The sequence below is a fragment of the Hydra viridissima genome, unplaced genomic scaffold, assembly GCF_058129835.1.
Source record: "Hydra viridissima isolate aposymbiotic clone 2 unplaced genomic scaffold, HvirCarnegie_v1 scaffold_4, whole genome shotgun sequence".
Classification (NCBI taxonomy): domain Eukaryota; kingdom Metazoa; phylum Cnidaria; class Hydrozoa; order Anthoathecata; family Hydridae; genus Hydra; species Hydra viridissima.
The window spans coordinates 20491476-20518483 of record NW_028324303.1 but is presented as its reverse complement, the minus strand read 5'-3'; the positions used below and the strand labels follow the sequence as shown (position 1 = coordinate 20518483).

General features: G+C 27.7%; 2 protein-coding genes across 3 annotated transcripts; one reads left to right on the top strand and one right to left on the bottom strand.

The window, feature by feature from the left end:
* Positions 1–1991: 1991 nt before the first annotated feature.
* On the bottom strand, positions 1992–9482 carry LOC145183100 (b(0,+)-type amino acid transporter 1-like). Its single transcript, XM_090085893.1, has 10 exons — positions 8579–9482; positions 7060–7185; positions 4700–4799; positions 3739–3783; positions 3487–3610; positions 3026–3129; positions 2850–2946; positions 2597–2752; positions 2294–2477; positions 1992–2169 (listed from the first exon to the last, which is right to left on the bottom strand). Exons 1-10 carry the CDS (start codon positions 9054–9056, stop codon positions 2108–2110), a joined length of 1476 nt encoding a protein of 491 aa, XP_089942019.1. The 5' UTR covers positions 9057–9482; the 3' UTR covers positions 1992–2107.
* Positions 9483–18660: 9178 nt separating this feature from the next.
* On the top strand, positions 18661–25772 carry LOC145183655 (N-acetyllactosaminide beta-1,3-N-acetylglucosaminyltransferase 4-like). 2 transcript variants are annotated; one of them, XM_090085513.1, is made up of 3 exons: positions 18661–18877; positions 24284–25274; positions 25429–25772. In XM_090085513.1, exons 2-3 carry the CDS (start codon positions 24293–24295, stop codon positions 25638–25640), a joined length of 1194 nt encoding a protein of 397 aa, XP_089941639.1. In that variant the 5' UTR covers positions 18661–18877; positions 24284–24292; the 3' UTR covers positions 25641–25772. The 2 variants fall into 2 exon arrangements, with proteins under 2 accessions (XP_089941639.1, XP_089941638.1); XM_090085512.1 differs by lacking the exon at positions 18661–18877 and adding an exon at positions 20263–20590.
* Positions 25773–27008: the final 1236 nt, after the last annotated feature.

The window sequence follows — 27008 nt, the reverse complement described above, 5'->3', positions numbered from 1 at the left end:
AGGCTGCGCCTCGTAGAGTTTACGAATGTCGCGTTGGAGTTGCAAACATAATCGAAGCTCTTCTCTGGCGTGTGAAATTGCAGGGTACGAAAAAGGTGGTTGGAGCGATGTCTGGAGAATATGGTGGGTGGGGCAAGATCTCCCATCTCTATAAACTTAAAACATGTTGATTTTTGCCGTGTGCCGCGCAAAGTCGTGCAGAAAATAAATATTTTGGTACTGTGGCCTTTCTGCCTGAATCATTCCAGTTGGGAGGAAGAAGCTCGAAATGTTCAATGCCATGTACATTCCACCATACTGACAAAATGACCTTCTTTTGGTAAGGATCTAACTTGGGTTATGGTTCTTACTTTTCAGCGTCAACCTACTGACGCTTTCTATGTGGTTTACATAAAGTATCCACTTCTCATCGTAAGTGATTAAGTGAAAAAACCAGTCAAAGCGTTGCTTTTTGGAGTGCAAGAATGTGCAGATCACTAAGCACATGTCATAGTTATGCTGTCAGGCTGTGGGAAAACCAAGTTCCCAACTTAAGAACCTTTCCTAATAAAAAGGCTGAGACCAAATTTGCCTTAGCCTTGGGTTTGGCATATGATATGTTTGGCCTCACCGACGGAATGGCCGAGCTGGAAATCGTAAAATATGGGATTTCTGATCTTACATTCTCTTCAAGTGAATCACCTGTATTTTTACATAGTTACAAGAGAATTTCTGGAAAATAGTGCACCTTTGATGCATTAAAATAAAATGATAGTACATTTTAGGAAATCATAGAACTTCCCATGTTTTGATGTAATTCATTCTTAATGAAGCAAGTGTGAAAAAACTTTCTTTCCAATCCAATAGCTGTGAATCACCGCTACAATTCATTTTTTATTAATGTCATCTTTGGTGTAAAGCCAATAGCAAATCGTTGTAAATTGACAGTTTACATCCAATTAGAGAATCACTGATGTTATAGTTGTTAAAGTAGTAATTATACATAAAACTTTAAAAAAAAAACAAACTGTTACAAAGTAGATTATCCTCAGTAATAGTTTTCTCGATGATTCAATCCTTACTTTCAGGAGCATGTGCTTGCTCATGTGACTGCACTTACTACCACAACCATGTACATGTTTGTGTGGCTGCAGCACTCGCTCCACATTTTTTGTTTTTCGTTTCATAAATGTAATCATATAGATTGAAATTTTGTTTTTTCGTAAAAATATATTGCAACAATTTATGGGCAGAATGTTTAAGAGATGAAAAAAGGATCCATTATGATCATAAACCCAGAAAATGATCAGCATCAATACTTAGTGAAACACCATTTTTGCAGGATGTATCCGTTTTTTTTTAACCCAGTATTGTTAATATTTATAAGAAAGTAAATTTACCTTTTAATCTGGTTAATATTGTTAGTTTACCTTAGAGAGTTAATTTACCTTACTTTAAATATTATAAATTGTAGCATTTTTTTACATTATTCTATTGTAAACAAATTACATTCATGAACTGCAATACAATAAAAATATCAGATAAAAAATTTTCACTTGAGAATCTGTAAATTAGTAAAAATGAGCTAATTGAGTTGCCTAAAAAGAAGAATTGAAAAGGAAAATAAGAGGCATAAATGAAACGATGACGATCGACGTTAATTTATCTTAATTGATCTGGTTAATTTACCTTAATCTGGTTAATTTTGTTAATTTACCTTGAATACAGTTCTTTATTTTCAGAGATCATAAAAAAAGTAACAAAAAAAAAAAAAAAAAAACATCAATTCTTTTTTGAAAGAATTTATTATATATAAATAATAATATATTTATTATATATAAATACTTATATATATATATATATTAATAAATACCATTATAAATAAAAATATAATTTTACAAGATCATTTTATAATTTATAGCATTGCGTCCCTATAAATTTTTAAAAATTTTAAACAACTTAATATTTGTAAAGCCCCTTCGAAGAAAAAAAAATTAATCTTGTTTACATACAAAAAATAAAAATTAAAAAAATTAAAATTTTTTTTTTTTATAATCATAAAACCACAAGATGATCAACAAAAAAGGATTCATCACGATAGTATAACCAACTTCAATAGAAACCGCGCTTAAGAAGAAGTATCATCACCAGGAAGTGCGAATCCGTGTCTTGATAAAACTGTAGTTAAGTCTAAAGTGCAGAAAAAACCATGAAGCAAAGAGTTTGTAAAACTAATAGGTCTGTAAAATTAGCCCAACTAGCACAAGTACAATTTTAAATAAAGCAAAAAAAAAAAATTAGAAATAAAAATAACCTGGAGTGTTGATGCAGACTGGCAGTTTATCCAAGACGTTATACTTCACGCACAAGTAGTAAACTGGGACCCCTAACAGTATTAAAAAAAGAGCGATAATACTGCCCAGCCAATCTTCGTAGAATGGGAGTGCTGTTAAGCAAACCGAGACAATAACCATGATCACGGGAATCGGCAAGAAAACCTATGAGACAAAACCCATCTTATGTTTGTTTAACAAGATAACGCATGAAATAATCTAAAGCAGAAAAGATAAAAAGGGGAAAAACGTTGCACTAAATCTTAAAGATATAAATAACTCACTTTATAAGGGCGCTTCATATCTTTCCGCGAAAATCTCAGGAAAATAAGCACTATAAAACAAAGACCATAGAACAACCAAGAAGCAAAACTAAAAATCCCAACCAAGCTCTCAAACTTGCTTGCTTTTGGGATGAGCATGAGAACAGATATGATTGCCTAAACAAAATGTCAAAAAAGATAAGTTTAGATTTGAAAAAGAAGTGAACGCAAAAACACATTATAAAAATAGGACCCCAAAAAAAATATAGCTAACCATAAATAGTAGGGAAGGTAACGGAGTTTTTTGTCTAACGTGAATCATTGCAAGGAATTTTGGCATGTGTCTTTCTCTTGCAGCAGCATAAACCAATCTACATTACAAAAATGTATTTCCCTTATAATATTGATAACCCTAATCATCATCCTAATAATAAATTACAACAATTGTACCTGCCGCTTGTAAATAAAAGCCCATTGACAGCACCAAAACAAGATAATGCAACAAGCACAGGTACAACAAACTTCCCTGCTCCTAAGTAACTATAACCCAAATCCTGATGATAGTAAAAAAAAAGAAAGATGTTTATTTACCTTTTTGCCACATATAATTAACACATACTGTACAAAGATCATTTTTATTGGAACAGAAAAATTACAATACTGCCAAATTTCTAATTTTCAAAATACTCCATAAAAAATGTTGTAATTATGCTGTTATGGAAAGATTTTAAAACGTGATGTTTTAAATGGTACTATGAGATGGTGTTATATGCTTAAACTTGTGTAGTTTATAAACTGAGTTTATTACAAAACTATTTTGTGCTGTTACACCTGATAATTATATAAAGCACTTAAAATGATAAAGTACATTTATAACAATCAACTACAATAAATATGAAAAGCAATCATACCAGTGCCACAGCAGAAGAACTTTTGATAACAATGGGACCAAGGACAGTAATATATGCAATGTTACACAACAAATAACATCCCATCACCAAAAGCATTGAAATAAAAATTGCCAATGGCATTTGTCTGAAATAATGATTTACATTGAAATGAAAACAATAAAAACAGCACTCAAAAATATCTTATTATTTCCTTGTATGTTTTAGATTTATTGTGTAGTGCTTACCTTGAAAGATTTATTATGTAGTTCTTACCTGGAAGGATTTTGCATCTCTTCAGTAACATAATTCAATGAATTCCTGCAAAATAAAAAGGTGAATGCAAACAAGAATGTAGATTTGGACAATAAATTACAGATCAAAGTTTAAAACACTAGTTATACCTCAACATAAGAACATTGTGTTAAAATTAGAAAAATACAAAAATCAACTCAACCCTAATTAACATTACAAGTTTTTATATATGAAAATAAATATAAATAAAAAATTATACTGTGAACATGAATGAATGAAGACATGATTTAATTTGATCTTGATGTAAGGGAGGATTCAAGGTTTGATCTTGATGATCAAGTGAAGATTTAAACTTGGAGAAGATTTTTAAAGCATCAAGTTAAATCAAAGTAGTCAAACACCAAAAAGTTACTCATCATTAGAAAATTAAAGATTTTTGCTAAATTCATCTTTTATTTCTAAGACATTCTGATTAATTTTTTTTTCTTCTCAATGTTTATATAGGACATTCATTTATAAAATGTTGCAAATAGTTTAAAACTTAGCTTCTAAAACTATAATTATTTATTTTAGTCAATACACAACAATTTTGTGAAAACACATTAAAATGTATGTTTATAAAAAAGTTTGCAGAAAACTATAACTTGCTCTAAAAAAATGTCATTTATAAATACAAATGAACTTTTAGTGGGAAAATGATAAAAATAAAATTCAGTGTGATATTGCTCAATTATTCCTCATTTATAAATTAAATTTTAAAAAATAACTTGTATAGTAATCTTTAATATTGTAACCAAATAAGTATAGCACTATCATCCAATTTGTACTATAAACACCAGTCAAGTATTATGAATATACAAAATCTGAAGCAGTTTTTAATTTATACTTAATTTATGCTTAGAACAAAAGCTTTTAAAAACATGTTAATTGAACTTAAAACTATAGAAAAAAAAATTGATATGCAAAAAGAAAAAATATTTACCATCCATCATAAGCCCATAGACCAGAGTAAAAAGCTAAACTAAGCTGACCAGCATCACTAGTAGTGCCATTAAAGGAATCATTAAAAACAGATGTGTGTCCTGTAAAAATATTAAAAGGTAACTTTTTATAATAAAATATTGGAAACTATATTTTGTTCTTAAACCTTAAAATTTTTTCGCCGATACACGTTAACAAGTTACTCATAAACATAAAGAAAGAAAGAAAGATAAATAAAGAAAATACAAAACAATGAAAACTTTGTATACGTTTACAAAAATGAATTTGCAGTGTACATACAAATATTTTTATGCATGTTTAAATTTTAAATAATAATATAGGTCTAACAGATCTCCCAAACCTAATGAAGGGTAAATTTGTAGAATCAAGAAATATAGCAATTATTATTTATAAAAACAAAATTTGTCTGAAGATTCCACTCTTTTGATAGCATCTTTGTCAAAAAATATATATATATATATATATAGTTGCAGGATTCATTTTACATCATATCAAGAGTAAAGTAAAGTGAGGGTAACATAAGGGTAACATGAAGCAGGTAGTACTAGATAACATGTTACCACTAGCAGGGTGACCTGGCCTGACAGATGCTAAACATGTCTGAATTTTTTTCACTTAAAAACTAAAATTAATAATGATATACTTTTAAACAACTATTATTTACTAAAAAAAAAAAAAATCTCTAGAAACTATGGCAATTTATAGTTCTATAATTATGGCAATTATAGAACTAAATATAAAAACTTTCAAAATTTGTGACTTTTTTGGATTTTGGGACAGAACATAAGGTCTGCACTAAAAAAGTTTTCGGTTTGAAAGCTGAAATACCACTAAGATTATACTTGATTATCACTTTTGGTCTAAATTTCTTATATATAAATTTAAAATAGTTTGTTTTAAAATATTTATCAGAAAAGTATGGGATCAAATCAAGTTTTGCTAAAACCAATGATTATTGAAATCAGTACAAAGGTAATTATTACAAACATGAAACTAAACAAAAGGAAAAGACCAGGTAAAGAACTTAAAAAAATTCAAAACATCTTAAAAGTAAAGTTAAAACTCAAGCACCTTAGATTGTTTTTAAAATACTATTTTTCTTTTAGATCAAAAGAATCATTTATTTTAGTAAGTTACATCACCATACTTTTGGATTTTGGAAAATAAATCTTACAGGGACACAGGTAAAAAAATGGCTAAAACCAGTTTACAATTTTTGAAATCCATCACAAGGAAGAAATTACTTAGTTGAAGAGGAGCTAACCTTTGTCTTAAAAATTGTTGAGGGGGACCTTGGTCTTAAAAATCGAATAAATTTTATGGTAAATTTCAAAGTCTTTAATACACAAAAAAAGGAATTTTAACAAACAATAAAACAATCAAGAACAAGGATTTTCAATATAGCATATGCTGGACAGAATTTTCTGTATTGAAAGTGCAAAAAGATATAAATTTTGCTAACAGTATAATTTGGCTTTACTGTAGTTTCTAAGAAGATTTGCTTTTAGTTATAAAAGGAAATTGTAGTTTGAGTGTTTTTATGATAATTTATATAACAATTTTGATGTTTATTTTGATGAACAACCACCAAATAAGCAACGCCTAATTTTGAGGTGGTACACCTGGTAATTAGACTATTTGCAGTCATCTTGATCCAGCAATAGTCTTTCTGGCTCAAACTAACAAACAAAATCAAAGATTAAGAGGATATTTCTAAGAAGCTTTAAGTTTTAAGATTTAAATCATAAAAAGACAGCAAATTGACCCTTGAAACATAAAATTTACTGAAGATAGTCCCTCTAGCTTGAATTATATCTGAGACAAGTTGGTTTATAATCCACCTGCTGGACCAGGAGAAACCTGAAGTTCAACAGAATTGTTCAGATGTTAAATGACTAAAATATGGAGTTGTGAACGAGTCTGATAGAACTAATTCAGTTAAAGTGTTAAAAACTAATAATACAAAATAAAAACTAATGAAACATTTAATTAAAAGATATTTATTGAAAATACTCAATTTTAACATATGCTTACTTATGCTCATGTCAACAAGGCACAAAAAGACATGATTAAACAAAAATTATGAAATTATTTTAAAAACTTATAATACTGTGTAAGAACAGTTAATTTTAATTGGACTTGAAATAATTATTACTAATATAAACTTCTGAAAGTTCTCTGTGTAAGCAATATTCTTATAAAAACAATATCCTTATAAAAACAAATTTCAAAAAGTCATCCCCAAATGATTTGTAAAATAATTGGAAAACAAGCAATTATACAAGATTTAAATAATTTCTTAAAAAAAATAGTTTAAAGATTTAATGCAATAAAAAATACCTTTCCCAAGCTCAATAAACCCAATAACTATCAACATGGCCACACACGATAATTTTGCAAATGTGAATAGGTTTTGGATGACAACAGCCAGCTTTACACTGAAGCAATTAACAAATGTGATCAGAGCTAAAACAAAAAATGGAATAAATACATATAGAAATACTACTACTAAAACTATTGTTAACAATAATAAAAACAACAATAACAATAATAATAATAGTAATAATAATAATAATAATAATAATAATAATAATAATAATAATAATAATAATAATAATAATAATAATAATAATAATAATAATAGTAATAATAATGATAGTAATAATAATGATAGTAATAATAATAATAATAATAATAATAATAATAATAATAATAATAATAATAATAATAATAATAATAATAATAATAATAATAATAATAAGTGATACTAGATCATCGTTCATTAAACTGTATGTACTACTCAGTGCATAAACGCAGGACTTTAAAAACTTCTGAAAATTATTTTCTCAGGTATTTTTAGTCTTTACGGTGTTCCATTTGTAAGCTAGTTGCAAGTCATATTTTTTTTGGTATTAGAATATTCGAATGCCATTTAACAATTTGGAGAGATTGCATCTTTTACTCTTCTAAGTAACTACCCCACTTAGAGAAATCATTAACAAATATCAAGGAAGAGATATTGAAGTACCAGATATACCAATGACCCTTTTTAAGTTGAGAAATGGAGGAATAGAAAAATAAGAAGCTTGAATAAGATATCTCAATCAACTGAAATAGAAAATTAAATTTAAGCTTGTTATTGCCCAAAATGACTTCAAGTGCTTAAATAAAAATATACATGGTCCAATATTTCACTTCTGAATGCTAGTTTAAAAACTTTTGAACATATCACATAGGTTTATGTTTGTACACCCTTGTCCAAGTAGTTTAATACTTTTTTCAATACCCTGTGCATATAGGATTCTACACCTCTTGCTTCTTGCTAAGTATTTCAAGCTCTTGTTATTCAATTGTTGAACGGCCTTGCACAACATCAGAAGAATTTTTAAGGAAGTTTATATTTTTTTCTAGAAGCTTCCATAACCTTTTAGAATTTTTCACATACTTTTTATGAACAAATAAAATATACCTTCAAACTTGTCTCAAACATTTTTCGAATGGTTTATATGGTTTAGTATGACTGTTTTAACTACTTTTGAGATAATGAATAATATGTACAAATATTAAGGTAAAATTGAGTGAAATTTGATTGCATTTTTATAAGGGAAATCCATACTTCATGGTGAAATATTATATATCTCTATACTAATCTAGAACTTTATAAAATCAGCTTACAGATCAACTTGCATTTACAAAAATGGCAGATAAATTGTGATTAATAGACAATAAAATTTAAAAATCTCAAAGCTTTAAAATTTAAGACTGTAATCAAGCTAAAAAAAATTTAGTAATGACTGTAAACCATAGGGAATGTAAAAAATCAGATTGTATCAATTTATAAAGTAATAGTAAGGCTTACCAATACAGAAAAATGCCAGCAACTTAATAACGTAATCAGGAGCAGTTTCTTTATAAAATGGTTGCACGACATATTGTGCAAATGTCATTGCAATGATTGCACCTGCAGATGGTCTTATCACCAGAGTGGCTGTCCATGAAAATAAAAAAGCAGGTATAGGACCAAATGCCTCAAGTAAATAGGCATATTCTGCTCCTGATCGAGGAATAGATGTACCCAATTCTCCATAACAAAGAGCTCCAAGCAAAGAAATTAGTCCTGAGAGAACCCATACTATTAAAGAAAGACCAATTGAACCTGATTTGATCAAAACGCTGCTTGGAGATAGGAATATACCACTCCCAATGATACTTCCAACAATTAAACCAACCCCGCCGAAAACCGAAACACTTTTTTCAAGCTTCACGTTGGATTGTTTAGAATCATGTTCGTTGACAGTGTTGAGAGCAACTAGTTCTTGATCATTTTCATCTTTCATTTTAGGTTGTTGTTGTTGATTTTTTGAAATTAATTTGGGAACAGAAGAAATAAGTCTAGCTGATATATTGTTTGATAAAGTTGTATTCCAAAAAACTATTACTATATATAAATAGAATAACTGAAAGTAATGAGTCTTTTATGCTTATTTGCTATTCGTACTTTTTACTTATATAATATTATGAGGGAATTGCACCAAGTCTACACATAACTAGTATACATCGCATATTAACCATTTGAATGTGCATTCATCGAATTATTTCCATTTCACTTTATAGTGAAAATTTTATTCTGAACTGCGCAGAAGTAAAAGCTTTATCAGTAAAATGTTTCATTGAAACTCTTTTTTCATTTACAACGAATTTATAAACTCAGTAGTATCCGTTGCCGCGCGGTGTTATCAATTCATTGAAATTTGAATGTGAACAAAATTAATTATTCATAATAAATATATATACTCTTTGTACTTAACAAATCTAATTGGCGCGCCACATTTAACTATAGATTGTTTCGGTTTCCAAGAGATCGGTAAATATTTATATTTTCGTTTTTTACGCCATTCTTTAACTCTTTTCTAACTCAATCGAGGCAGAAGATTGGTTTGCAATAACTGCCTCTTTACTCCCCTTTCCTCCCGTCCCCCCTCCTTTTTTTTTCATAAATTTCGTTTGAAATCTTTGTTGGTCTATTAAATAAAATTCTTATAGAGAATAGTTATTTGAAAAATTGCAGAAAACTTTAATTCTGTTTGAAAACTGACGTTAAAGGATCATCAGAATGTTTTTTGTAAGGGTCTGCGTCTCGTTATTTTTTTTAATCGAGACGAGACGAGACGATCCTAAAAGCTTTGTCCCGATTAGCGATAAAATTCGAGACAATTTTCAATTTTCAGTCGAAATCCGGGACGATACCGAGACGAGACGAGATGTCCCGGACAAAATAGGAACTTTACAATTTCCCGGAATTTACATCTTTTTAACGGGACATAACGAGACATAACGAGACATACTAGTTAATCCTTAATATAAAATTTAATGAATTTCTGGCACAATTACCATTATTTATTTCAGCTGCTATTATTGATATTGTTATACCATCTACATAAACACAGCTTTGTAAAAGTTAATGGTAGCAACTGAAATCAGAGGAAAAAATATATTTTTGGGATAGTATTTAAATCTTTCCACTAAAATAAGTTGGAAGAAGGGGATAAATGTGTCCGAGGGCTAAGTTTCTGATCATTTAGTATTGTTTACCGCTGAGGTCAGTATTCACTTCTAATGCAAGAGTTTGTTTTACACTCATATTTAAGGGAAAGGTTATCCAAAGTGTCTTTAACTTTTTTGATCCATAAAACATTTGACTTTTTTTAAAAAGTGTAATTCTTGCAGAGACTAACAATAGAGCAAGATTTCAATACCTAGTTCTTTTATTTTTTCTCTTTTCCTTTGCTCTCCAAGAACCACCCATTGTTTATGGGATTTTCCAGAACCAAAATGGCTACTTTTAATGGTCATAAGATTTTCTTGAAGCTACTGGTATTCTTTTTCTTTAAAAGAATCATTTTTTCTACCACATTGTTTTAGTTTTTTTCTTCACTTTTGAATTAAATCTATCTAAAGAAGCATTAATTTATGCTCTATTTGCTAATTTCTTCAGTTTTATTTGATTTCGTTAAGTAAATCCTTCCAAATTCATAAATTATCCACTCCTAATTCACGTATATTCGGGATAAGATCTAACCTTTTTGTTGTTGTTGTTTTTAAAATCATTAAAATATATCAGAAACATTTTTGAGTACTTGATTTTATTTTTCACTTTACACTGTTTAACATTGTATGTTATAACTTCTTTGACAATTATCACATGACGTTCCATATAATGTTTAAGTAAATAATGTTACTTGTATAATGCTATTTCAAATATCAAGCACTTCTTGAATAGTAAATCGTTATTCAAATTAAAACATTTTAACAAATTTCTAAGTAGCATATGATGATAAAAATATGTTTCTTGAAACTATATTTGATATGTTGAAACAAGTCATACAAGTAAAAAACTCAAATTCAAGAAATGCAAATGTCAATTAGTCCATAAAAACCTTGTTTTCCGCCATTTTCATTTATTTTGATATAATAAACCACTGTTAAAAAATGGCGGAAGACAAGGTTTTTATGGGTTCATTGACATTTGTATTGCTTCAAAAAATATATAAAGTTATAAGATTATCTTCAAAGTAAATATAGACTTTAATTTAGATTAAAAGTTCTCCATTTTTACTAAATAAAAATCTCTCATTTTTTAGATTTCTTTGAAAATAATATTAAATTTTTTAATTTCTTTTAACCATAAAAAGGTAAAATATAAGTTTTATTAAAATACTGCTTTTACTTTTTAAATAAATGATCATTCTAATTTAATATTATTTAAAAAAGGGCGCTATATTTATCAAAAAATTGTGAGGGGTTTAGTACCATTTTTGTTGTTGTTTTGAATCACTGTGCGTCATTTCTGGCTGGCAAAAAATTTTCTTCACTGCGAAAGCGCGAGTTAGATATCTAGTTAATATAATTGATCTGTCTCGTAACGTTTCGTAATTATCCGGGACACAGTTTTTAAATTCCGAGAAAAAATTTATGTCCCGATTTATTTTTTTATTCCGGGATAATTGTTTCCTTTGTCTCGTTATTTTTTTCCGGGAAATTTCTCGTCTCGTTACGCTTTTCCCGGTTCATTTCGAGAAAACGATTCCGAGACGCAGACCCTTAGTTTTTTGTTTTTTTTTTTTACAAATTGTAATAGATTGCTAATTATTGAATTAATTAGTGTAATATAAGCAAAGAGCCTGCCTTTCTAGGAAGCTTTTCTTGATTTTATGTGTTTAACTTATTAAAGAATCATCGAGAGAACAGATTTGAATCTAACACTCCGATGTAAAACTGAACTTGAAATGTACACTATGTAAAAAATTCACCTTCTCAAAATTTGTCAGCATGCTAAATATGTTTCATTAATTTATAAACTATAAATTATTAATTATAAATTAATTTATAAGCAACTTTTATATTTAAAACTATTTTACCGAAGATTTGAATCCATCTTCGGATTTATTTTGTCTAAATGAATGCACCATTATTACGTAATAAAAATAAATGCACCATCGCTACATAATAAAAAGTTTAAGTGGTGTCGAATAATTACTTTAAAGCGTGCTTTCTTAAAAATAGAAAATTTTCATGTTCAGCTGAAATGAAAGATATCATCATTAAAAGATTTCGAATCAAAACTAAGATGCTATTACTATTATAAAGCAAATAATAAAAAAAAAAAAAAAAAAATTTTAATACGTAATACAATACAACTAATTATTACTACTTTTAGATGCAAAACTCCTCCGATCGGTAAAATTGAAACAAATGATATTTCATTTATCATTTGTAGCTTCTTGTTAAGTTAAGTTGGTTGCCATCATTGCAACAAGAAGCTGAAAGTAGATTTCTTTCTAAATCATTATCGAATTATAGGATGTTTCAGTAATATGCGTATTTAGAATTATATTTTATACCAATTTCAATTGTACCTATTTTACCTATCATTATTATCATTATGATTATCATTATTATAATTATTATTGTTGTCATTATTATTATTATTATTATTATTATTATTATTATTATTATTATCATTATTATTACTATTATTATTATTGTTATTGCTATTACAGACAATATATATATATAATTATAGAAATATATATATATATATATATATATATATATATATATATATATATATATATATATATATATATATGAATAAAACATCAGGTAATAAAAGTTATGAAAAAGTTTGTTATAAATAAAGTTTTTGTAATTTCTGACTAAAAAAGTTTTTAAATTTTAAGTTTTTACAATGGAAATAATGATGATAGACAACTCTGTCTACTTGTAAAAAAAGCATCGCATTTCAACAACCTCGTTTATCCATATTTATTTGAAATAAATTATGGTAAATTAATTACAGCAACCAAATTTTTACCAAAGTATAACGTTTTTAGCTGATGTGCTGGAAGAAAGCAGTAAAGAGAAATAAAATCAGCAGAAATCAAAAGGATAAGTACATTTCTTTACAACAGCAAAAATCTTGCTGAGTGTTCATTCATTAAAATCAAATCAAATCAAATTTAAAACATTGAACTGTTGAAAAATAAAAAACAGTTTCTTAGAAAAATACTTATAAATCTGATATTTGTGAGTATTTCAAAACTAAAATCTGAATAATCTACTGATTGATAGTTTTGTCAAATCCAAATAAATAAACGTCTGTCTAGAAATGATTTTTTAAAATTTAGCAACTTCTTGCAAAGTTGCAACTTATATTCTTCGTTTTTTGTACGGACCGCATTTTAATCTTGAATAAATTTTATACTTTTGACTGTCTCGTTTATAACCCTGAAACTTATAATAATTCCTAACCGCTTAAAATAAAACCAAAAAAATGAACCCTTTTGTACCGATGAATTTCGTCAGGTTCCTCTTTAGAGGAACCTGACGAAATTCATCGGTACAAAAAGGTGCCTAATATAAAAAAATTTGAAAAACATTTGAACCTGGTACAGCTTTATTTTTAAGAACTCATCAGAAAACGATTCAACAAACATAGAACGAAGTGTTGGGTAGATCCACTTTAGGAGATTTATAATTGGATTGTATGGTATATTGGGTTCAGACTTCGTGTACCAATTTATAACACCAGTTGGGAAAAACTGGCTAGCTGGATTTATAATCATCAAACTTAATGCGTTGTCCAAATATTGTCAAAATTTGCCATTTTATTCTGTAAATTCCATTTTATTACTATATATGGCTACTTCAAAGTAATTCTGTATAAAATCAATTTTGTTTTTTGTTCCATTATGTTTCTAGGGCAGGTTTCTTATTCTTGTCCCCAGGTGCTTCTAACCTACACGCTTCAAGTTTTCCGGAAAGATTATTACATTTCTTTTAGGGATTATGTTTAACTACTTCATGATGAGAAATCACCAAGATATTGGCTACATAATCCTGTTTCTTTACTGATCGTCGAAAAATTTCAACAGAGCAAGAAGATTTCGGGTGATATATTTAAAATTTTCCAATTAATAATTGAGTTTTTTTTATTACAACTAAAATTTAGATTAAATTTTTCTTATATGCTTCAAAATTTGCGCATTTTTTAAAGTATTTGGACAAAGTATGAACGCCAACTTTTTTTTCTTGAGTTTATTGCTGTGATAATTCCGTTCATAGAATTAATTCTACGTTTCTGTCATGTACCATCTATAGAAACACAACGTAAAGGATATGGGTAAGTGGACTCACCAAACAAGCTTTCCTTAATCTGATTAGTGGCTTTTTGCATGCAGCTGTTAATCTGATTTGTGGCTTTTTGCCTACAGCTGCTAATCTGATTAGTGGCTTTTTGATTACATTGTTCTGCAGCTTTTTCATAAGCTCCATGTAACAACTGTAAAATGTAACAATTGTAAAATGTATCTATTTATAGTTTTAAGTTGAATTGAACCGATTTCACAAAAAGCAGTCAAAAACTGAATTAAATTTTTTTTGACCTTTAATTTTATTATTTACCAAAACAGTCATCAGATCACGTGACAAATACTACCATACTTCACCCATTAAGCTTAAGCTCATTAGCGACATTTGAGAGAAAAAATAATTAAGAAATTCTTACGAGAAAAGCTATACGAGTTTGATATTTACAATAATTATTTATAATTATCATAGGAATAGCATGATGGAGATCTTTCTTTATCTTTGAATTTGATTTTTCTTTCTTTTTATAAAATATATTACAACCTTTTCATCTTGATAAATTCTTACTATTTCCAATTTATTAACTTTAGAACAAAATAAAAATCAGTTAAATGGAATTAAATTATTTTAAAAGCAGTTCAAATTCATCCCCCTCTCCCCCCGCTCCAGAAAGCACAATGAAGTACACATTTTATATATTGACAAATTCATATTTCTATTTCACAAATCGGATAAAGGAAAATGATCGATAATTTGTTTGTTAAATAAGTTCAATTTAGCTTGATTTACATTGAGTTTAAAATGTTAATTAAGGCGTTGCTAAGCATTCATTTGTTTACATACCTAACGAAGAGGTTAAGTATCTAAAAATAAGACAAGATAAAAAAAAGGTTTCTTAGGAATTAAAAGGAAATTTTACTTGAAATAAGATCTTTATTATAATTTTTTATATCATTATTTTCATCGCTATTATTGTTGTTGTTATTGTTGTTGTTACTATTATTATTACTTTTACTACTATTATTATTATTTTCATTAATTTTTAAAAATTCACATTTTTTTGTGAGGAACCGCTTTAATCGAACCTACAATTCAGATGAAACATCTTTAAGCAGTAAAAACAAGTATGGCCGGCTATTTCGGCCAATGGTGCTACAATCGTAGCTGTGCTGACTAAAATTAAGTTGCTAACGGTTTTCCTAATTTTAAAAACTCTTTACTTTGTTAACCTTTTTCTTGTATAAATAATTGCTAAAATATTTAGTAAATGCTTTAATAACTACTTACACAAGAAAAATTTATTGAGCAGCCAGTTGAAATAGAGCTTTCAACTTCAAGGCACTACGCCAAAGATTGGGTAAAGCTCTACGACCTAACTTCATTCAAGAAGTACTGAAGTAATTCCTGGGAACAACAAAGGTGAGGATGCCAAACTTTGTCAAGATTGTTAAAGGCCATAACTGAAACTTTTTTAAGAAACAAATCTTTTTTTCAATCAAGTATATGGGTGAATTGAATTTTCGATCGCATGCTATGAAAGCGAAATCACTCGTACTAATATACAGTATAGTTAAAAATTTCCAAGGCTCCGTACCTAAAATAAACAATTATATTAAAATCAATCATGCGAAACTTTAGCGAAAAAATTTCAATATCCACCAATCAAATATTATTTACCAAAAGTAAAATTAGGTAGTCTCAACTCTTTGATTAAAAAATTATCGAATTTCTCATTTTGGTAGCACATGCGCACAACTTGTAAACAGGAGGAGAATGAAAATAGTAACTGAGAATGGAGGAGATAGGACGGTTGATGTTCGAACATGCCTACATTGAACCTGGACAACCTGATAAATTTGATGGCCAGATAAATTTGATGGCCAGAATATGATTTAAAACAAGGAAAACTGCAGTTACATTAAAAATATTACTTAAAATACAGCAATTTGTATTTTTAGTAGCGCTGTTAATGTAATTATTTAATTATTTACTTATGCGTTAATTGAACTTACATGTAATCACAAATCACACTGTGTTTTAAGCTCCCAGTTTATTTTAAGCACCGGGGAAACTACAAATATGCAGTTAATAGCCATGATAATTGATATATTCAAAAGTATCTTTATTAAAGATTTATGCTTTAAAATGATTGAAAAGATAATTGTTATTCATGTTAGGCATGATAATATTTTTAATCAAAATATATTCTAAATTGTCGCAATAAAAACAATGTTCGCATCAATATTCCAAGTGTTTTGATTGGTTACGCAAAATACTCACTGAAATTCCCATAGTTACATATAGCTATTAAAAATTTTAAGTGGAATGGGTTTATAAAAATGACCATAAAAATTATATTTGTTAGGCCTTAGCTCCCGCATTTCCAAGAGTAGCAAAGCAACTATCCCTTCACTATTGGTTTCGATTGTCAGAAATAGAATTATATTAAGCAAAAACCTTTTTTGATTTTCAATTGTCATTTTTTGATTTTCAATTGTCATTTTTTGATTTTCAATTGTCATTTTTTGATTTTCAATTGTCATTTTTTGATTTTCAATTGTCATATACTCAAGAAGCATGGATTGTTTTGTGATGTGGAGTGATGTTTCGAAGGTTTGAAAATTTTAGGAAAAATAAACTTGGAATTTTTTGTACAAAACGTTGCACACATTTAAAACTAGTAATAAAGAAATATATTTTTAAAAAAAATTTGACAGATTTGCTTTTAATGAAATAATAGAAATTTTTTTTTTTGAAATATTTGTAACTTGTGTTGTACGAAATAAATTTACAATCAAAATTTTTCGTGTTTGCTTTTTTACTCCTTGCAAATTCTTTATTTTTTAAAAACCTAAACAAATAAAAATACTAATAATAATAAGGTAAAAATTATTTTATGTATTTTTTTTTTTTTTTTTTTTGCGTATAAAAATTTTGTGTGGAACTATGAAATTTTCACTGAGAAGTTTCTTTGAAAATCTACGAAATGAAAAAATTACAAATTGCAACAATATCTTTCATATATCTAAATTATGATGTTGACGAGTTTATAACAATCTGAGTTAAAAACCTCGACAAATTAAATATTATATATATTTAAAAATGTATAAATAAACCACTTACTGCATATTTAACATTAAATGTGACGTTCACGAGCTGAAATCACGGATGGTCATAGTGATAAACTAGCTGACCCTAGCCGCCACCTATTTGGGGTGATTATACACATTCAAGGATCACCTGATACAAGCGTTTGAAACCTTAAAAAAGTTATATTGGTACTATGGATAGATTAAGCCATAGTAACTCAAAATACATCACAGATATAAAATATTTTGATCCATTTTTTCTTAAGCAACAAAAACTCTAAAAATGTATGTTTTTAACCTGTATTTTTGGCTTATTTTTATATAAGTAATTAAAATTATGCTTCTGTTCCTTAACATTAATTAAGTCATAAAAAGTATATAACAAATTTAAAAAAAATTAGAGTGAAAGTATTAGAATCAATCATATATTTAAATAAATATAATGATTCTATATATTTATCTGTGGGTCTTATGTTTATGAGTATGAATTAAGTCATACTCATAAAAAGCTATAATTTAATGTTATAAATTTGTTGGTATCTGATACCATAAAAAAAAATACATCAATATGAACAAATGAAATGCAAGTTCTTTTATTCTTTTGCAAACTGCACTTTTTTACAACAAAACAAAAACAAGTCTGATTGAGTGATTAAGATTTAAGAGCCACTTTTAGGTGACACATGAAGTTGTTAAAACTGTACTAAACAGGGGAAAAAAAAATCAATTTTTTTTCCGTGGACGAAAATAAAAGATTTCAAAATTCTCATCAAAGGATCCTGGAATATGTATATTATCACCCCTCAGGTAGCGCTCTCGGGTCTGCTAGGTTAACACTATGACCATTCGTGATAACAATGAAGTTTTTGAACATTCAGAAAAGAGTGCAAAGGTCTGCAAGTTTGCACTGCCCGTCTACATCATAAAGCTGAACGTAAAGCGGCTAATATATTTTATATAAAAAATTGAGTCTTGCATAGTATTTGTATTTGCTCAAAAAAAAACAAAAGAGCTTTGGACGTTTTATATAACTCCCAATCCTTCATTATCCTAATATCATACTACAATGCAACTTTTTATCTTATCGATCCTATGACATCATAACAACCATACATATCAAAAGCTTGTGATTATTTTTAGATAAAAATGATTAGTACAAACGCAAACTATTTTAATATTTTTTGTCGTTTGAGTAATCATTTAAAAATGTTGTTTTTTCCTCTCATTGGCAGTGGGTTTTGGTGGCCAATCAGGTTTATTTTCCTTGTCGAATTCCATTTCAAGCGCCCCCACTGATTGGGGAGTAGAACAGCTGCATTGTAACACAATTTCCTTATACAAACACACATGTACCAATTAAAAGTGCTTTTAAGAAAAAAGTGTGTGGTTTTTTAGGTCCCAGTGGTCCATTCATAATTGAGGTTAGTGTTTTTGTTCCGTTAATTTTTTCAAACGTCATTTCAATTTTATTCAAAATTATTCGAATTTTCAATAACTTTGTATCAAGGCAGACAAAATTAAAAAATTCCATAAAATAATTTGTGATATCTCGTCTACCTATTATTATGTTTCAACAATTCAATTTTTCGCAATAAAATGCAATTCAGTTAATCCGGTAAACTTAGTTTTCCAATATAACAAATTTATTTATGAAAACAAATTCATATATGATTGTAATTTTTTCATGCCAAAAACGTAACTGGTATAAAAAAATTATATTTTAATAAACTTCAGAAAATTCAATTTATATCAAAAGACAAATATATAGAAGTTTGTACTGTATTCGTTAATTATTCGTTAATTATTTGTTAATTAGTTATTGTTGGAAAAACCAAACGCCGATGCTTAATAAAAATAGTAACTTTGAAATTTTTTTAAAAAATTTTTGATAAAGCACACACAAAAAATCCAGAAAAATACAACAAGTTTAGGCCGAAAAAAAAGCTACCGCGACCCTTAATCGCGGTAGAATTTTTTCGGCCTAAAGTTTTGGTCGCTTTTTTCGGGTAAAAAATGCTTCAGCATAAGAAAAAAGATTATTTAATCGCATGCTTATTAACAAGCAAATGAGACACCACAAATAGTTTCTGGAAGCCTTCATTCCCCCCAAAAAAATTTTAAACAGAAAAAAAAAAAATCTTTTTTTTTTCTGTATTCTTAATGTAAAACTTGTTTTATGTAGAAAGGTTTTTCCCGTTATATGTAAATAAATAACAATAATACAAATAATTTTTTTTCACTGGACTCCCTTCACAAGATAAAATCCTGATGCGTCTTTAAAAAAGCGATCGAGGACGGTTTCTGAAAGGTATCATTGTTTCGCTTCGTGAATTTTGTCCTGTATTTTCAAATTCGCCCGGATTTTTTACAAAAACTTTTAAACTTGTGGCCTCTTTGTACAAATGTATTCTGTCAGATTACTGAATCAGAGTGAAACACTGATTGATTTAGAATGCGATCCGGGATTAATGTCCATGAGATTAGTAATCTTAAATTAGATGATGTAAATATGAGTCATACAAAAAAAAACTCAATCAGAGAAAAAGTTTTTTTTTTTTTTTGAATAATGTGACCAAAAAAAACTTATTGTTGAGGTTCGTTATCAATTACACTGCCATTTTTTTCCAATTTTTTTATTTATTTATTTATATTATTAGAATATTTCGTTTCACAACCGTAAGTAGGAAATATTAGTATATTTCGTTTTACAATCTTAAGTAGGATTATCTTCGGAATCAATTTAACCTTTTAGAGCCAACGAACGAATGAGTCATCAAATTTTTCGTAAAAACGTTGAAAAAAAATTTTTTTTTTCAAACTCATTCTTACTTTTCGATGTCCTCGAGTCAACTTTTCCTCTTATAAATTTTCAACGTCGCAAGGATGATTACTGCCATCAACATTTGAGTTGTTGAACTCATAGGTGTTTGAGATGATCTGTCGAATAATATGTCAAATGGTGCGTTAGACAGTGCGTCATTGGGTATCACAGTCATAGTTCGTCAGACAGTTTATTACTAATATGCTAACTACTCAAGTAATGATGGTGCGTCTGATATGAAGGATATGCTTGTGAATCAAAAACGACTTTTGTGTTAGAAAATATGACTGCTTCCATACTTTGACACAAACAAGTAAGCACCAGTCTTCTATTTGTTTGGTTAAAAATGTTTCAGTTTTAGTAAGTTTTAAATAGTTCTGAATGCTGATTAGAAAATTTAAAAAATTCGCGAAAAAAATGTTTTTCTACATATTATTGAAGCTGAATGTTTAGACTGTGTTAAAAATAATTTAGCCTGTGTACTTTTAAAAAGGTTATATATTTTTCTCAATTACTTCTCTGTGTCACACATTAATACTTTCAAATCTGATATATATATTTGTTTATTATATTTTATATATATTTGTTTATTATTATATTTTTTTAATTACATTTTTTCAAATTGCATTACATTTCCCATGATTTTAATGTTGCAATACTTTCAATTAATCAGCTTTTAATAATCAAAATGTTGCTGATTTTATATTAAGTTAATTCTGATTTGTTTATTTATTTGTTATTGTATTTGTAAGTACTTTATGATATAGCTTTTCTTACTAAATAGAAAACTTACTTCTTGCAATCTTGCTTACTAAATAGAAAATTTACTTCTTGCAATCGTTTGGAATAATAACAAAAATTTAACAAAAATTTGGTTAACAAAAATTTAACTTTTTTTGTCTCATGAAAACATTATGTTAAATGTTGAGCCACCAAATTGTAAAACTTGGGCTCATTACCTTTTGACCTGAAAAAATGTTTTCGTAAAAACTACAAAAATCAGCTGCACTTATAGAAATTGTTTCCAAATGCACAATTCTTATGATTTTTTGTGAATACTTGAATTTTGATTGGTCCCTTCTAAGTCTCCAACGATATTCTGCTAGCAGTCCTGGACTCCATTTCCCTTGATAGCAGTTCTCCATTTAAAGATACTTCCTGATTGAACATCTAGCCTTGTTTGTCACTCATACCATCTAAGTTTTCTAGAAAAAAATCAAGATGAGAGTCCAGCATATGTATTTTTAAAGACATAATACACTCCAAAGCTTTATATGACATTATAAGTTCATTAAGTCTTAGAAAATTAGAAAATTTTGGACCACATTCATAAAGCATTTCCAGGAAAGTTTTTCCTAATCACTCCGGTTTTATCAAAGCTTTTATCCTTTATCAGTTCCTGGTATTTGTGGACCTTTAAATATTTCCCTTTCATTTTTGCCTCGCTGAGTTTGGGGAATATCTTTTTTAGTCAAATATTCAATGCCATAATATTTAGGTATAGCTTTTACAAAATTTGATATCAGCCGGAGCTTTATGTGTGACGACGTTAAAAGTATATTAAATGACGTATGGTGTATGACGTAAAGGATGTTAACTGACAGAGGTAAAAGTATTTTCACTAAAGGATCATTTTATAAACATATTTATGGCCTGGAGTAAGTAACATACTCTTAGGCTACACATTCTTTACACAGTGACTTTTTCTTTGTCTCAAATGAAACAGAATGAAATATATCTATTTATCTATCCATCTATTTATCTATCTATCTATACATACATACATTATTATTATTATTATTATTATTATTATTATTATTATTATTATTATTATTATTATTATTATCATTATTATTATTATTATTATTATTATTATTATTATTATTATCATTATTATTATTATTATTATTATTATCATTATTATTATTATTATTATTATTATCATTATTATTATTATTATTATTATTATTAATAATAATACTAATAATATTAATAATAATAATAATAATAATAATAATAATAATAATAATAATAATAATAATAATAATAATAATAATAATAATAATAATAATAATAATAATAATAATAATAGTAATAATAATAATAATAATAATAATAATAATAATAATACTAATAATATTAATAATATTAATAATAATATTAATAATAATAATAATAATAATAATAATAATAATAATAATAATAATAATAATAGTAATAATAATAATAATAATAGTAATAATAATAATAATAATAATAATAATAATAATAATAATAATAATAATAATAATAATAATAATAATAATAATAATAATAATATATTCGCTCTACTTATTCTACGCTGTATTGAGCACTCTTACTGGAAATACTAGCATAATTTCTACAATACTATATATATATATATATATATATATATATATATATGCAAGTATACATGAATACATGCATGCATGCATGCATGCATACATGCATGCTTTTATCCATGCATGCTTATATGCATGTACACATGTGTGATTTATGCATTTTTACATGTGTGTGTATGTATGTATGCATGTATGTATGTATGTATGTATGTATGTATGTATGTATGTATGTATGTATGTATGTATGTATGTATGTATGTATGTATGTATGTATGTATGTATGTATGTATGTATGTATGTATGTATGTATGCATGTATGTATGTATGTATGTATGTATGTATGTATGTATGTATGTATGTATGTATGTATGTATGTATGTATGTATGTATGTATGTATGTATGTATGTATGTATGTATGTATGTATGTATGTATGTATGTATGTATGTATGTATGTATGTATGTATGTATGTATGTATGTATGTATGTATGTATGTATGTATGTATGTATGTATGTATGTATGTATGTATGTATGTATGTATGTATGTATGTATGTATTTTGCAATGATTAAATTATCTAGAAAACTAGCTCATGATTACCGGTGACAAAAAATAAAAAAATAAAAACTATTGCAACAGCAAAAATTAGATAGCTTTTATTTTTATTTTGTTTTTATAATACATTACATTACTACATAACAGTATATAGAATAGTAACAGAATCATTAAGACACATTTTTTGACACTAACTTTCAATTTGGTCATAACTTTGTCTATTTTTTTATATGTTTGGGATACTCGCTAACTTTTGTGCAACTTACGTGCAACTTAAGTGCAACTTACGTGCAACTTACGTGCAACTTACGTGCAACTTGGGTGCAATAATTAAAGAACGCAACATCAATAACATCAAATAATCATTAAAAACATCTTTTACAAGTGTCTTATTCAAGATTATTATCTTGAATAAGATAATAATCTTGAATAAGACACTTGTAAAAGATGGCGAAATCTAATCTAAAACGATTTGGTTTGTCAATTTGATATTACGAAATATTGTTAATCAAAGAGTTTAATTGATTTTTTTCTTTTTTATAACTGCATGATTTTATAAAAAAAAATTTTTGTTGTAAGAAATATCAAAAGAATGATTATGATAAATTCCATCATTTTAAATAAAAATTTGAGTAAATTTTATTTTGGAAAAGTCTATTTAACAATTTATTGACTGCAAACTAATGGCACATGTGAAGCTCTTTTTATGAAGTTTAGCCGATAGCATTAAGCATTCAAGATTCTTAAATTCTTAATTATAAAATAATTGGTGAAAATTTTTTTCAATTTTAACATATTAAAAGATTTTAAATGTTTTTAAAGGAATTAAATGAATAAAGAAAAGTATGAATTGTTTAAACAATTGTTATGTTAATATGATTAAAGTTAATACATTAAGTTATTTTTAACTTCATAACTTATTTTGACTTAGATTGTACAAAGAGAAATTAAGTTTTTTTGAAATCAAATTTTTGACCGTGCAAAAAAATTAACTTCATTTAAAATTTTTACGACAAAAAAACTTTGAAAAAAAACAAAACATTTTATCAATTTTAAGTTTCTATTTTATTTCTTGTCTTATTTCTAAGATTTCAAAGATGAATAGGATTAAGATCTACTCGTTCAATGGAGCTGGAATAGTCAAATACCTGATTCTGGGTTCAATGATTTTGGGCATTTTATTTACAATAACTGAATTAATACAACTTAAGTCGGAGTTTGCAAAGTATTCTGAGTTGATTGCTCTTTCAAAGAGAATTGCTCTTGAGATCAATCCAACAGCAGGACAAAATGCCACGTCTTTTACAACTAATGCAGAGCTTCAGCATCTAAAATCAACAACCATCCCAACCACAACCCTACCAAGCAAAACCCCCTCACGTACAACCCCTTCAAGCACAACCCCCTTAAGAATTATCCCAAAAGAGAACCTTGCTAAAGAAAGAGACGCACTTTCGCATATTATATTTGATTCTGTTGAAAAAGATGCTACAATCTATACAACTGTGATTATAATCTCTTCTTATGTTAAGCATCGAAATCGAAGAGACAGAATCCGACAGTCATGGGGGAACTCTTCCAACTGGAATGCCGTTGAAAAGTATAAGATAGTTTTTGTTGTAGGAAGGGTACCCGACGCAAAGCCCATGATGGAAATAGCGGAAGAAGCAAAAATGCAGAAAGATATTGTTTATATTGACGTGTTTGAAGATTTTTACTTGTTGACTAAAAAAGTCATCATTGGACTAATTTGGGCCAAGCACAACATCAACTTTAAAGCTGTTTTAAAAGGAGACGACGATACTTTTATGAACATGGATAACGTTATAGAGTTTGTCAAAAGCAACATTGAAGGAGACGGCTACTTCGGAAATAAAATCGATAAGGCTCGCGTCAGAAGAACCGGTCGATACAAGGTACCAAAAGAAGAGCATGAAAGCGACTTCTACTCCCCGTACTGCTCCGGTGCAGGGTTTTTCCTGTCAAACTCCACCATTCGCAAAATGATTCCATTTTTTGATTTGGATAAAGTATGGCGAATCGATGACGCGTATGTTGGAGAAATTGTATTTCTAGCAGGTAATGTTACTCTTTTTCTTTGCAAAAAAAAATTAGCGATAAAACTTTGTTAACGATAATAAATTTGTTGAGGTTTTTCGTTTTTTAACAACGTATTTTGACAAAAAGTTTGGTAAGCAACTTTTTATTGAACCGAAATAAACTGGCTTTTTAGGAATTACAGCACGCAGCGCAAAAGGTTTTTACATGGAAAACGAGTCATGTCGTTATATGAAAAATACCATTGTTTCTCATCCCGGAGACGATCCTGATTGTAACGAATTTCTGTTAAAAAAATCCTTAATTGACAACGGTAAACTCCCAAGGGATCAAAAACTTGAAAATCAAAATTGTTTTAAAAATAGTAAAAAATGTAAAAGTTTATGATGTTAATGCTAATTTAGCGTTCAAACGAACAGCGATTTCAACATCATCAGCTTTAAACCCTGGATGCTTTATTAAGATCTAGATGATCAGGACAAATTTCAAGAAACTTGAGTTACAAAATATTATAAATTATAATGATAAATAAATTAAAATTGTTTTTACTTTTGATTTTTACTCTGTGTGCGTGTTATATACAGTTCGATACAAAAGTAAACCCCTCTGGCCAAGTAAAATAGCCCTGCGTCCTTTAAAGGGTAAAGGCAAATTTATTAACTCCCAATCAGTGTAAGTTTAAACTTGCTGCGAGGACAGAATTTTAATAAATAAATATTTGAAGTAATAAAATTAGATTTGTACTGACTTACATATACACGATCAGTTTGCAACGTGATATAATAAAAAGAAGAACCTGTGAAAAAGTTATTTGAAGTTCACTTAAAGAATAATTTGGGAACAGCTACTTGAATCTTATCACCTGACTTCAATTAAAATTACTACAATTGCTGTAATTGAAATTTGCTTTAATCTCAAATGATTAAAGCACCAATATAGTTAGGAAACCATCATGATCCCACAATAAATCATCGTGATCCCACAGTACAAAACAAGTTTTCTAAACTTAAAAAAAAAAACCTCCTGATAAAGGTTTCGATTCATTACGGTAAGTGGTTAGAACAGAAATTTCGGCAGAAACAGAATTAAAGCTTGTTGAAGCCGAGAGTTTCCATTCACAACAATTAACGGCAACATTTCCACTAGACAAAATTTTAATTTCATAATAAGTATTTATTACTAATTAAAAAAGTGTTCTTGCCTGAATTTTAATTGAATCAACCACAATTTTTATAATTATTTAAAGAAAAAAAAAACAAAACAAGCTCAAAAAAAATATTTCTTCTTCTTTAAAAAATGAATATGTTTTTGAGTGCTTTTGTTTTTATTTAAAAAATAAACAGTTTAATTGTCCTCCTAACCGGCTAAGCCGTTCTTAACAACTTAATCTTAAAAATGGCGTTTTAAATCGATTTTTAATTTTTATTAATATCTTGATAAGTAGATTAACAAAATATATTGCAAAATAAGTAAAAATAATTTTTTTTAACTTAACATTTAGTTATATCTAAAACACAATATCGTAAAATATTGAATATATTTATCGTATTACATCGTTATACATTTTTAACGTAAAGAAAATCGATATTTATCGCTAATAACGATACGATACAGAAATGATATCGATAATATCAAAACGCAAACGTTATTTTATCGAAATCATATTGAAACGTATCGGATCATTTTAAATTATATCACGTTTTAAAATGAATGTGCCTCCCGTTCCCAGTTCATCTCAATATCTGGAACGCGAAT